Source organism: Prionailurus bengalensis, chromosome C1 (genome assembly GCF_016509475.1).
Source record: "Prionailurus bengalensis isolate Pbe53 chromosome C1, Fcat_Pben_1.1_paternal_pri, whole genome shotgun sequence".
Taxonomy (NCBI): domain Eukaryota; kingdom Metazoa; phylum Chordata; class Mammalia; order Carnivora; family Felidae; genus Prionailurus; species Prionailurus bengalensis.
Window position 1 is genome coordinate 168,202,424 of NC_057345.1, and position 14,408 is coordinate 168,216,831.

At 38.8% G+C, this 14,408-nt stretch overlaps 1 protein-coding gene across 5 annotated transcripts in view; it reads right to left on the bottom strand.

Annotated features, from left to right (window-relative positions):
- Nucleotides 1-3,709: 3,709 nt before the first annotated feature.
- ZNF385B (zinc finger protein 385B) overlaps nucleotides 3,710-14,408 on the bottom strand; it is a 329,371-nt gene continuing 318,672 nt past the window's right edge. For all 5 annotated transcript variants that reach the window (XM_043577196.1, XM_043577195.1, XM_043577200.1 and 2 more), the window contains 4 exons: nucleotides 9,010-9,261; nucleotides 7,514-7,692; nucleotides 6,602-6,703; nucleotides 3,710-5,126 (listed from right to left, as the gene is read on the bottom strand). In XM_043577196.1, the coding sequence (XP_043433131.1) occupies nucleotides 4,908-5,126; nucleotides 6,602-6,703; nucleotides 7,514-7,692; nucleotides 9,010-9,261 (752 nt within the window). In that variant the 3' untranslated portion in view covers nucleotides 3,710-4,907. The remainder of the gene's footprint in view (nucleotides 5,127-6,601; nucleotides 6,704-7,513; nucleotides 7,693-9,009; nucleotides 9,262-14,408) is intronic.

Genomic DNA, 14,408 nt, shown 5'->3' on the forward strand with positions numbered 1-14,408 from the left:
CCCATAAAATCATTTTATGACATAAAATCACAGAACTAAGAAATAGATGACCTGACAGGATTTGAATTCAGGTCTTTTGAATGCAAATTGTGTATTGTTCTTGTTTAATTCTCCTCCATCCTAATTTTAATTTTTCACTATAATAAATATGAAAAGGAGGTGCTGAATGTCTAGCTTGAGTGATCCTCTATAGATAAGTACATATGACATGAAGATATGGTCACCGTATCTACAGAAGGGATCTGACAACCAAAGGTGTGATGCAGTATGAGTAGTTAGTAGAAGAATACATTGTATAGTAATTCTGGTTTTGGAAATTTTAGCCAAAGAAACCATTGTGATTCAGGTACCGTTATGTCTGCTTATGTGCCACACTGCATAGCTGCTGAGAGCCTACACCACATCGCTGATGAATTCCCCGGAGCTAATTACTTGGAGAGAGGAAGGAGGCAAAGATGAGCATCCCCCATGGAATTTGCTCTTGCACTACACAGCCCCACCTCAATCGACCAAAGTATCTAAACTGAGCTTTTCCCAAAGAGGCCATATCATCTCTGACATTAATTGAGGGGCATCATATTAACAAAATCAGGTTCTGGTGGAAGGAACGCTCTGAAAAGATGCCAGATTCCACATAGCAGACTACAGAGGAGAAACGTAATCCTGCCTGTTACCCGAGGATGCTTGTGCTTATCAAGGATGTACGTCTCAATGCTGACTTAATCTTTGTCAAAGAGTTCCTGGTCATCTCTGCCTTCCTGCCATATCCTTCTCTCTGATGACACCCCAGGAAGTGGGTACCCGTTTCTCAAAACATCCCCCAAACTCAACCTCCTCAGTGAGTTGCTTCAGATTCCTGAAGGGAATGTTAGCACAACAGGATTTCCACCTGATCATCTATCAGCTCTTTCTCCTTTGTTTTTTTTCCCACCGGGAATTCCCACGGTTCCCTTTCCCAGCTATATCAACTGTGGGGTAGTTCTCCTTAAAGCACTTTCTGAGAGAAAAATTCATAACCATTTCTGCTTCGGAATATAAGAATTCTCTTAGGGCAGAGAAGGAGCAAGCAAGGGGTGGTGTGTTTGGTGCATAATACAAATGAACACTTTGTTTTTTGCTTTTATGATAATTTAGGGCTGCTAAGCAGGGGTCGGTGTGGCTTTCGGAAAGGGGCATCTGTGGCTACCTTTTCCCGTGTCTGGGTCCTATCCAGTGTCCATATATCATTTTCTTTTATTTACTGCAGGTTCCTTCCTCTGCCTATTTGTGAGTACACCTCACAATGGGCCTTTAAAAGCTTGTTATTTAGTTGTGAATACCCAAGAGGTGACTTCTTTCCTGAAGAATCATGGTGCTTGAGATGAAGAGGAGTACTCTTGAGACCAGGGTTGCCAGATTTAGCAAATAAAACTACAGGCTTAAATTTGAATTTCAGATAAACAACAGAGATTTTCTTTATTATAAGTACATCCCCAATACTGCATCCTTTATTTCTGAGACACACTTATACTATGTGCAATACCTTACTAAAATGACTAAAATATTCTATTAAAAATGATTCCTCATTGACCTGAAATTCAAATTTAACTAGGTGTCTTGTATTTTATCTGGAAATTCTATCTGAGATCAATTTTCATACTCTACAGAGACCAGAACTGGGCTAGGTCAGAGTAAGCAGCACATTTTTTAAGTTTCCCAATTAGTGGAGGGGTAGAGTGGTAGTCTTTCCCCACTAAAAATGGCGTAGGAAGGGCTATGAGTTCAAATGTGCACATCCCTCAGGACTGACCCACTCTGCCACCTCAGAATCAGGGTGGATACGATATATCTGTTTGATAGTGCTTTATACATCATTACTTGAAGCTACTCCTGGCTTCTTTGGGAGGCAGGCATTTTAATTAATCGCTCTTCTTTTGTACTTCCTCCCTGAGGTGATTTTTCAAAATCTTTAACTATAATCAGCAAATTCCTGGGTCTATTTAAATATTGACATTTAAAATTTTTTGAGGATGGCAGTAAACATTAATGAGATAGAGGAAAATGAAATATAATTGCTGTTGGAGTCCATAAAAAAATTCTCCTAAGTGTTAAACTGAAACACATTTTCTTCAGAGCATGATGTTTCTAAGCTATGTTTGAAGGTCCAACCATGGTTTAGTGTAACTAGTATAGAGTTCAAATGAGTCATATTAAAAAAAAAAAAGAAAAAAAAGAAACTCAAGTTCTGAATGTCAAACTGGAATTCTAATAGACTCTAACACTAACTTAATTATAAGCCTAGAATATTAAGGCCAACAATCTTTAAACAATTGGATAAACTCTTTGATTAAGGAAGCCTATCGCCATATATCACAGCTGTACTGTCATCCACTGGCTTTAACTTCTTAGAAATGAGAATTGAGGTCCCGCTCCACCCCAATTCTTCTCATTTTAAAGAATGGTATGGTTTAGACTTAAGGTGGGGGGGGGGGGAAAGGGGCTCTGTCATAGCTTTGTTACCACTCCCCCCAAAATTCTGTGACAGAGTGGTAGATTAAAAATGGCCAGTCTTTGCTCTTTTTCACATTGAAAAGTGAATACTTTCCTTCTCCTTGAATCTGGATTGGCCTCCGTGACTTGCTCGATCAGTAGAATGCAGCATAAGTGACATGCTGGGAGTATTGAGACAATTTTGTACTTAAAAAAAAATTTTTTTTAATGTTTATTTTTGAGAGAGGGAGAGACAGAGCATGAGCAGGGGAGGGGCAGAGAGAGAGGGAGACACAGAATCCAAAGCAGGCTCCAGGCTCTGAACTGTCAGCATAGAGCCTGACATGGGACTCGAACTTGTGAACCAAGAGATCACGACCTGAGCCAAAGTCAGCCGCTTAACCAACTGAGCCACCCAGGTGTCCTGAGACAATTTTATAAGAAGCTTTTTGACTTTCACCCAGGCCTCTTGAAGTACTCTCTGTCTAGGAGCCCTGAGTTACTATGTAATTGCTTGAGACCACATAGCTGGAGAGGCCATGTGCAGGTCTTCTGGTAACTGTTCCAATAGAGTTCATACTTTTAGCCATCTCCATCAAGGCACACATGTGAGTGAAGCCATCTTGGGCCTCCAGACCAGCCTCCCCCACCCACTGAGTATTACCAACAGACTTCATATTGATGCCTCCAGGAATAGAAGAACAGCCCAGCCAAGCCTGGCTGGAGTTCTTGACCCCTGAAATCACGATATAATAAGATGGTTGTTATTTTAAGCCACTAAGTTTTGGAGTAGTTCATTAAGCAATAGATAGATAACCAGGACAAATAGTGACATATTGATCTTTACACTTAGAATGAGGTGGAAGAAAAAAAAAGGGCTGATGGGAAAAGGGGTTGGAGTGGAACGGAAGGAGATCACAAATGCCTCGGACACAAATGAAAGATGGGTTAGGGATTTAGAAGACTTTACAGCAGGTTAAAAAAAATCAGAGTCACAAATTTTTATCAGGCTACTACTATGATTGGCCCGACTTCTTAGGGATTCAGAGGGAAAAGAGCAGTAAAGTCTTGCATCGTGCAGATGCTGTGAACAGTAATGAATAAACATGACAAATAAAAATGCTTCGAATAAGAGCTGAAAATGCTAAATACGTAAGGAGCAATCTTTGCACCTACTGAAAATCGTTCATCAGATGATTTCAAATTGGAGGTGTCTCAGGAGAAACGAACTTTGAAAACACAGATTTTTATTTTTTGTACTTTTATTGAAAAGGTACATTTAAAAAAATACACAGACATTTTACCATTTACAGATTGCAGATATAGATGCTCTAAAAGAGTTCACTCTATTTTGTTGTTTTATGATGCCTCTTGCCCCTGATACCACAAACATTCCAGTCTTGTTGATATCAGTTTAGAAAGGGGGGGCATGGGAGCGAGACCTGCAACATATTCAGTGAACAGAAAGACAAATTGTTCAATTATAAATTTTTTTTAATCTTCTGTACATTATTGCATTAGGGAGCCACAAAATTATGTAGCATCGTTAACAAATGAAAACAGGTTAAAAATGAAGAAGATAATTACATAGAAATACATGGATTCATTGTCTCCTTGCAGAATGCACAAGAGGTGCAAGAATGTGCAATTGAGGAAGCTCTTTTTCTGGTTGTATACATTTGCTTAGCAACTCAAACTCGTGAGGAAGCTACAAAATAAGTTAAACAAAAATAGCAAACAGTAATTATAGCTATGTTATATGGCTTTCTAGTTCTTTTCAATATCACCAAATGAAACGTGAAATAAAGAAAATACATTATCTTTTGTTCTCTTAGAGAGAATTCAAGCTACTTTGCTTCCTAACATTTACACAGCGACTAAAAAAATGTTGAATTCAGACAAGAGATACAGATCTAGTACTACACAGGATACAACAGTACTTGGGTCTAAAACAGTACACAATCCCTGTCAACAATAGTACACCATGAAGGAAAACGTTGTGATCCGTTGGTAAGATGGGATCCACAAGCAAGCACTTGTGTTCATCTATTTTTGTTCCACACTAGAATGTGCTCAGTTGGATTCCAGAGTTATTTACAGACGTGGGAGAAGACCCTAGTTTTCAAGTCTGTCAGGAAAAGATTCCTTATCGTTTCTAAGCCAGATCACACCCATGGGAAAATAGTCAGAGGATGGTATATAGATATAGATATATTTTTTTTTTCTGACCAATACATTTGCAAGAAACCAAATATCTCAGATACACAAATCGAGGTCGGCAAGGGGTGGGGGGGTGGGTGGAGAACGGGGGGACAAAGCCTGTGCTGCTCAGATCCCTAATTTCGGGAGCGGTCCCTAAAAGCACTCTGGAGCCTAGTGATTTCTTAGTCTTTGGAGTCGGGGCCGGGGTGGCGCGCCGCGGGGCGGGCGGGCGGCGGTCAGTAGGGCGCGAACAGGATGGAGGCGGGCGTGGCGCGGATGGGCCCGTGGCCCGGCCGCAGCAGGGCGGGAGGTATGGCCGGCGCCTGGAACAGCGACGCCGACGGCCGGGGCGGCAGCGACAGCGCCGACGACACCGCCGCCGCTGCCGCCAGGGGCGACGACAGGAAGGCCGGGGCCAAAGGCTTCATCATGTCTTTCTGGAATGCAAGTTTTGCCTAGCGGAAGGAGAAAACCAGGGACGGGGTGGGGATAGTGTGTTGGGTGAGCGACACGGACGTTGAGAAGTCACATTATAAAAATCTTTACTCTCGGAAGTCAAGAAATTAGGTTCACAAAGCTGGTTGCAAAGGCTCTGGGCGTACCTTTACTTTGATCTGTTTCCATTTCAGCTCTTTTTTGGGGGGCCTTTGCCCCTGGGTCCCGAGGACACGGAGGACACCGGAGGGCCTCTCTGAGTAGATACTAAAGCTATTTTATGCTGCTTCTCACAAAGAACAAGCAAACATACCCAGAAGGTTTCCTGCTTAAATAATGGAGCTCAGTTTAAAATTCTGACTTGTCCTAAACCACAGTGCAGCCTTGAGAGGGTTGTTTTGTTTTGTTTTTGAGAATATGCGTGACCTTTCACTTCTCTTTGAAGAGCCGCACAGGGTGCGCTAACTGGGGTTCAAGACATGAGGGACTCGTTAAAAGTCATGAAAACAGTCAGTTTACACCCCTCTCTCTGGCCACTTAAAGGGTGATCTCTGAAAAACTGCAACCCACTCAAATTTCTGTCGTTGGAAATGATTGTAAGTGCACCAGAAACTTTCTCTATTTAAAGGAACCCCAAGGTGGAACTTTCCTATAAAGTCAGAAATCAATCCTTAATTTCTCTCTTTTGCAATCAGGAGAAATCCTTAATTTCTCTCTTTTGCACACTGGATTTGTTTAATGCAGGTAACACCTGCTTGCAGCATCAGATGGAGACTTTGCAGAAGCTGGGAGCATCGCCTCCAGCTGGCCAATCCGGTTTCAACCTCAAATGGAATGCCACACTGGGCTAAGTCCCAGGGAGATTATGAAATCCATCCATCTGGGTATTTATATGACATCTATTGCTGGCGCCCCTGGGTATTTTTGCAAAGAAAGTGAAAACAACACATATTGAGAGCAGGTAGGACAGGCTGAATACCAGCATGCCTGCTAGACAAGGAAAGAGAGTAATATAAACACTCACTTTAATTTCTGGAGGCAGGGGCACGTGGGGGTGGAGAGGGGGGATGGAGGAGGGAGAAGAGGGAGAGCCCTCTAGAAAGGGAGAAGGCATTAAATGGAGTTTTGTTTTAGGAAAGCAAGCCCTCTTCCCAGGTACAGCACATTCCAGGATTCCTCAGGCATTACTTGTTTTTGTTCCTGAGCCTTTATTTTTCTTTATAAGCTAAAGAAGGCAGCCTTTTGGAAAAGGTTCCTGGTAATGAGTAAGGGATTAGCTTCTAAAGAGGTTCAGTTTCTCTTCTGTAAAGAAGCTTCCTTCAAGGTGCCCTACAGCAGGGACTAAGCAGTTCACCCTAAAACTTCTGTCTGTGAGGGCTATTTAAATTCAAAACCTTTCAGGACCAATTAGTCGCTAGACCCTCCTAAACCACAGTCCCTGCCCAAGCCAGCAAGGCAAACCCACAAAACAGGTGAGCAGGTGAGGTGAACTTACTGCTAAAATGCTCGGGCTCCGCTGGAGTTTGTTGTAAGGGCTGTATTTCGGCTTCAGTGGCTTCCCTGCAACTCGATCCTTATGCCTTCGGCTAGAAATGTGCTGAAAAAAGTTTGATGAATTAGCTGAATCTAAATGTGAGCTTTATTCCACGTAAAATATAACTCCTAGATAGAGATAGCTGGTCACTCCATTCCCGGTTCTAAGTCCACAGTTCCAAGGTGGTTTGAATAAGATCACTGTGCTCTTGAAATTAAGACTTGCTCCCCACTCAATTTTTTTTTAATGTTTATTTTTGATAGAGAGAGATTGAGAGCACAAGCAGGGGAGTTTCAAAGAGAGAGGGAGACACAGGATCTGTGGGCTCTGTGCTGGCAGTAGACAGTCCGATGTGGGGCTCAAATTCAAGAATCATGAGATCATGACCTGAGCCAAAGTTGGACTTTTAACCAACTGAGCCACCCAGGTGCCCTCCCTGCACCCCCCCCCCCCCCCAATTGTAATGCCTCTATTCCTTTCCTTTCTCTGTAGTACTTACCCTGCTTTGCCTGTTGTTACTGCCATGACTAATGAATCTGTCTCCATAAACAGATTTTGGGTCTTTGAAAGACAGGCTGAACATCTTGCCTTCCAGAAGTTCCTGCTTGACTACAAGCTCCAGATGACTGCTGTGCTTATCTGTCCCTAACACCTATCCTGGATCTGACTTACAGTAAAAGTACCCACTTTTGTGGGTACGTAAGTATTTGGTGCTTTTTCTTTCGTTAGCATCTGCATGTTGTATCTTGTGTGCCTCATATAAAGGTTAGTAAATTTATCTGTGAGCATAGTGAGAACCATTACATAGATTAGATACAAAATCAAGTGGTGACCCAAACAACAGCGGATACTAATTAATTCAGGATACATTACCTGTTTGAGTTGAATTTCTGAATTAACATGAACATCACAGATTTCACAATGAAATGTCTTATTTTGTAGTCCTGACCCCTTACTGCCATTCTGCATCTTTAATCTTGATCCAGGTCTAGGATAGGACTTAATTGGACCAGCCCCATTACGAGCTTCCACCATGGTCTTGTGTTTAGATCCTAAAACAGAAAGAGACATATGGTAAATAGCTATTGAAGAACAGAATACATCTATGAACAGCTCTTTGTTTTCTTACCCTTGAGAAGTTTATCTTCAGGATGAATTTCTCATTGCTTTTTTAAAAAAAATAATCATTTTAATGCTGATTACAAATACTTTTTATTTATTATAAACAATAATGCTGCTTATTGGACACGTTTTCGTTGTAAAAAATGGGAAAACATGAGTCCATTAGAAGGAAAATATGGAAAATATACAGAAGCATAAAGAAAATAAGGATTCTATGTTTTCACCACTCAGAGATTACCACTGTTATCATTTTAGTTAAAAAAAATTTTTTTTAACATCTTACTTATTTTTGAGAGACAGAGCGCAAGCAGGAGGGAGGGACAGAGAGAGGGAGACAGAATCTGAGCAGGCTCCAGGCTCTGAGCTGTCAGCACAGAGCCTGACGCGGGTCTTGAACCCACTAACCGTGAGATCATGACCTGAGCTGAAGTCGGACACTTAACCGACTGAGCCACCCAGGTGCCCTTCAGTTTAGTTTTTTCTTCAGGTTTTGTTTTGCTTGTATATTAAAGGTATATATTTTTTTCAAAATTGGGATCATACTAGTTAAATATCCTGAAAATTTCACATAGCAAATCATATACTTTTTAAAATAATTACATTAAAAAAAATTTTTTTAACGTTTATTTATTATTGAGAGACAGAGAGAGACAGAGCGTGAGCATGGGAGGGTCAAAGAGAGAGGGAGACACAGAATCTGAAGCAGGCTCCAGGCTCCAAGATAGAGCCCGACACAGGGCTCAAACTTACAAGCCACAAGATCATGACGTGAGCCGAAGTCGGACGCTCAACTGACTGAGCCATCCAGGTGCCCCATAAAGTAATTACATTTTAATGACTGAGTAATATATACTCTCATATTGGGTTCCTATAGTTTATTCGACATTTCCCTACTGAGGGACTTTTAAATTGTTTCCCCCTTTTTTTCCTAAGTGTGTTGCAGTGAACATTGTGCATAGATATTTATCTTCATCTCTGTCACTTCATCATAATGAGTTTTGGGAAATATTAGATGCTTTTGAGAAAATAAAGAACAGAATAAGTTTTATCTTCAACTTGCTTTAAGCTTTTGCCTGCTGTTTCCAAAGTTATCATATCATACTTTTCTTAAAATCAGTCTTTTGAATCAAAAAAGCGGAGAAGACGTTGAACAAACCCAACGTTTGAACAACAAAAGATACGGTATTCTGAAGGGAAAGGTTGGTTTTGTTACAAACATTATTTAAATTCAAACGATAGCTGCTAACCTGTGTTGTGTGCCTCTAGCTGTGACAGGGAGTTCACAGCCACTTTGCATAGTGAACAATACAGTAATTTTTTGGCTTTTTCTTCTTCTGATTCAGGAACGGTACAGGTACCGGGAGCTCCATTCGTGCTCTTTGAGGGAGAAGTGGCTGCTCCAGGTGGCAGGGGTGTTGTGCCTGATTTGAGGAGAAATGAGCCACCTTCAGAGCTTGATGGCTGACTGGAACTGTTGACTTTTAACTTCCCTTTATCTTCTAAGAGAGACACAGAAAGATCGTATTAAAGCTTTGTACATGGTATAAACACAGACAAATTAATGTAAAAGGAATTAAAACTAGAAATTTGATTGTTAGGTGTAGTTTTAATCTCCAGATTGAAAAATAGCTCCATGCCATCAATTTCCAATATAAGCTCACCCCAAGAATATGATGACTTATGAAACATGACTTTTTTCTCCCACTGGCAGCAGGTAACTTTCTGATAGCCTTCGGTTGTAAATTATGCTCCAGAGAGGTCTTTAATATATAGGAAAACCAACTACCTTCCAATACGGTTACATGATATGATGGTAACATGAAATAAGTCATTAGTCAATGGTAGTTTCATTTGACTATTCATGCTTTAATTAGGACATAAATATAAAGCTAAAACTCAATTTTTATACCAAGTTAAAATTTTAACATTGGGGTGTTGGGGTATAGGTGAGGGAAGACATATGGTTAATTTTGGTTATGATTAGTTAAGTTTTTGCTGCTCTTCGAATGGCAAAGTGATTTATCTAAAATACAAGATGCAAAGATTTCATTCATTGTACTTAATACTGCCAGTCTAAATTATAAGATTTTTCTTTTCAGTAAATTCTACCCCCAACGTGAGGCTCAAACTCATGACCCTGAGATCAAGAGTTGCATGCTCCTGAGTCAGCCAGCCATCCCTAAGTCATAAATTCTAAGGAATGAGATTAACCAGAAGCACAATAATGAGGATTAGCCAAATCATTTACAGACATCTTGACATTTTGATCATGTAGCTACTAAATGCTTACAATTCTCAAGGCCCATGGTGCAAGCTATAAGAAGGATCAGAGTGACTTTAACAGAATCTAACTCGTCGGGGTTCATTTGCTATTCAACACAGGTTCTATTCAGTGGCCCCTTTGGGAAAGAAACTGGAACTTCATAGGCAACAGCCCAATCCATCACACATGTAAGCTGAGTAGAGCCGGTGCTTTTAGAAAATGTTTATAGATACGCTGATAAACTCGTATTAAGAGAAGAAGGAAATGAAAACTAACACTTATTTGTTAATTGCCTTAGCTAACTTGGAACTGTGTACCATGGGCCTGGATCACCAAGAGGGAAGGAGTGAGTAGGGGAACAGCAACCTGATAGTGTGTGTCTGTTCTGCACATGGGGCAAAGCCAGCACTTACATATACACCAAAAATACCAGCAGATCATATTTCTATGTGTTTGATTTAGGTATCAACAGTTCATTCCCATCCTTTTCCTGCATTGGATCCATCTGGGTCAAGACTAGCAGATTCTATAGCTGAATTCCAGATCTGGATGGTGTTTGGAATAAGTGAATGCTCAGATCTCTTTTTATCCTTGGGTTTCACAATCTATATATTCCTTTCCAGCAAGTTTATTAAGACTTCAGGATGCCATAAAGTATGATGGAAAAGATATTAGACTTTTACTAAACAGACCTCCACAGTATGAGAGAAGGGACTAAAATCAATCTTCCTAAATGGTAATACTAAGTTAATTAGATTGAAGATTATTTCTGGCTTAGAATTCCCTCACCTATAAGGATCCCTTAGATTGATTTTCCAATTTTATAGAATTCACAAAGCAGTGAAATAATTCAGTAATCTTAACATTTGCTCCTATGGAATTACTCTGTTTCTTGTGATGGAAACTTAAATTATTGCATGGTAAAATCTTTTCATATAAATTTGACCTAAGGAATCTGACCTGTTTTAGTCATTTACTCATTCTCTCTCTTATTCATATTTATTTTATTGTCCCTTATATTGGTCTCCCTCATATGTTCTAACAGTTTTATAGAACGGTACAACTTACAAAGTGCTATCACTTACATTATCTTATTATCTCTCATAACAAACTTGTGAAATAGGTAGGGCTGAAAATAATTAGTCCTATCTTGTTTTTTTTTATTTTTTAAAGTTTATTTATTTATTTTGAGAGAGAGAGAGGAAGAGAGAGAAATCTCAAGCAGGAGCTTGATCCCACAAACTGTGAGATCATAACCTGAGCCTAAAACAAGACACGGACACTTAACCAAGTGAGTCACCCAGGCATCCCAGTCATTCCTATCTTAAAGACGAGAAAACTAAGGCTCATCAAAATTGAATAATGTCCCACAGATTGGTAGGTGGCATAAATGAGCATGATGTTTTCTCTAACTATTCACTGGGTAGTGTATTAATCTTCCTTCACAGAGGGTGGACTTCATATGGCATTAACATTATAAAAGGCATATAATGGTCACTGGAGATGTGATAAAGTCTTGCTTTGTTTAGTTTTAAGGCATATTTGCCTTAAATGAAAATATCTATCCTCTTCAACAAATTATTCAGGTTACATTGAGAATATGGACAAAATTATTTTTTTCCTCTTTATTCCTATTTCTTTAAGAAAAATTAAACAGATTTCCTTTCTGTATCTCCTTTTCAGAAGAGGTCATTTATTCATTAACAAATGAATATTAGCAAAATGCTAATTACTGACAATGTGCTAGACACTGAAGAGAATAGTAAATAAAGTAGGTATAGACTTTAAGAAAATTAAAGGTTAGCAGGGGAAATGAGATAGTCATTCAGAGATCTCTAATTTATGAGAGCTTGGAGCAGGAAGTGATTTCTTCTGGTTAGGAAGAAAGAGACATTCTTCATAAAGGAAGTGATATTTCGGCCAGATTTTGCAGGTGAGATTTAGATAAGAATAGAATAAGGTGAGAAAGAGTAGGAAGTGAATGCTTACAGGTGGAAACATAAGGAAATGCTTAGGTGTTGGAAAACTTGGGGTTTGCTTGAATACCTACTAGTTCAGCATAGATGATGGCAACAGGTGTAATGAGAGATATTATAAAGGTGAATTGAATCAGAAGGTAGAGAATATCTTAAAACTAGTAAAATGGATGCCAAGGGAGGCCATTTTCCTTTAAAAATATTAAGACATATGGTATATTTAACATTTACATAAATTATGTTTTAGTTTTTATCCTCTAGGTAGGCCAGAGTCTTAATCTTTGTGAATAGTAGGTATCAATTTTGCTTTGACAATGTGTAAATGGTTCCATCATATTGAGGAAATTCTGCCATTGGATTGAGACTAGCTAGTTAATGAAATAGATCCTAAAACCACTAAGCAATATAGATTTAAATTTTGGCATTCTTTCTGGATGTGTAAATTTATAAGCTTTGAAGCCTAATTTTATTATTTCTCATTTTGTTTTATATTTTTATCAAAATCCATTATATTATTAATTCTTTATTTATTCTATATATTATTCTTTCCTTATTGGCATTTTTAAAGCCTCCTTATTTTGTGTATTTGGAAGTTTAATTAATGTATTGTTTACTTCTGTTTCTTTTAATAAAGATGCATGTCATCTGGAACTTCTGGTTAATATGAATTCTATTTTCAAGTATTCCCTCACCTAATGTTAATTAGCAGGTTCTTCTGACTGTCTTCATTATTTTCTGATTACTTAAACACCTTTTTAAGGTTTCATCCTACAGGACTGGGAAGCAAAATTTGCTTAGCTACATCAGAATTACCCTTTGTAACAAATGTCTGTAATTTATGCATCCAAGTGAATTTAATTCTTCAAAGTGGCGATCCACATTGATTCCCTTATTTTCCAAAGTTCTAAGCATTTTGAAAACCTCTCGTTTTGGAACTGTTTTCATATCTACTTGATAAACCATGTGAAGGAAATCAGTCTTCACTATTTATTTATCATAGTTATTTTTTACAACAAAACTTTACTCAGGTTAACCCACCTATTCCTCAAACTTAGCACTATATTCCTGAAACACAGGCTCAGGGGACTAATAAGCCAACACAGATGATGAAAAGAACATGGGAATTCTTTATTTTTAAGTTTATTTTTATTTATTTGGAGAGAGAGAGAGAGAGCAAGCAGGGGAGGGACAGAGAGAGAGGGAGACAGAATCCTGAGCTAACAGCACAGAGCTAACAGCACAGAGCCTGCTGCGGGGCTGTAACTTACCAATTGCAATATCATGACCTAAGCCTAAATCAAGAGTTGGATGCTTAACTGACTGAGTCACTCAGGTGCCTCAGTACGTGTGAACGTCTAAAAGCAGTTTTCAGAAACTAATCCTGTTGGTAACAAGAAGACTCATGTCCATATATAGGTCTTAATTTAAAAACAATCAAAATAGTATTCTAACTACATTATAGATCAATATATATATATTTTGCAGTGTAACTTTGGAAGCTATAATCCAATTTTTAGGAGTCTGCTTACAAGGTTTAATCTTCAGCTTAATATTATTAATATAAGTTTTTTCTAACCAGGTTTCAATGGTTTAATAATAGATACATGATTTACACAATAAATGTATGCTCAATGTAGAAAATAAAGTCAGACAAAAAAAAAAAGAAAAAAAATCACCCATGATTCCATCACCTATAATAAGTCAGCAAAGTTTTCTGTAAACATATTAAGCTTCGTGGGCCATATTATTGCAGCTACTAAGCTTTGCTACGATAGCAGGAAAGCAGCCACCAGTATGGCTGTGATCTAACAAAACTTTATTTACGAAAGTAGGCAAGCACACTAGATTTAGCTCTCAGGTAGTAGTCTGCCAACACTTGACCTAGATTATTAAAATGATACCTGTTACTTCACAATTTACACAATACTACATGTGAATAGATGGAAACATGCTGTAACTCACATTTTTCAAATGGCAATAAATCAAGAATATCTTTCCATGTCAGTAAATGTAGAATTGGATCATGATTTATAACAAATGATATTTACCTATATGGATGTACTATAATTTATCTAAATAATCTTTTTTTATTTGGGTTACTTCTGGTTTGCACTCTTACAATGTTAAAAAGATACTGAATGGGAGTTTGGTTGCCTCAGAATGAAGGACATGACCCTAACTGAAAGCAGTTCGCATCAAATATCTCAGCATCTTAGAGAAAGTCCCCAAGAGACCCCCAGACACATACTTGTAGCATTTATAAGAAGCAGTAAGACTTATCCTGCTACCAACATCCTATCATGCACTTCCCTAGACTATATAAGTATTGGAGGACTCACTGGCATCATGAGCTTCTGTCCTGGTTAGATGTTTCTGAATCTAGTCAAAGTGGTAAAGCCAGAAGTGC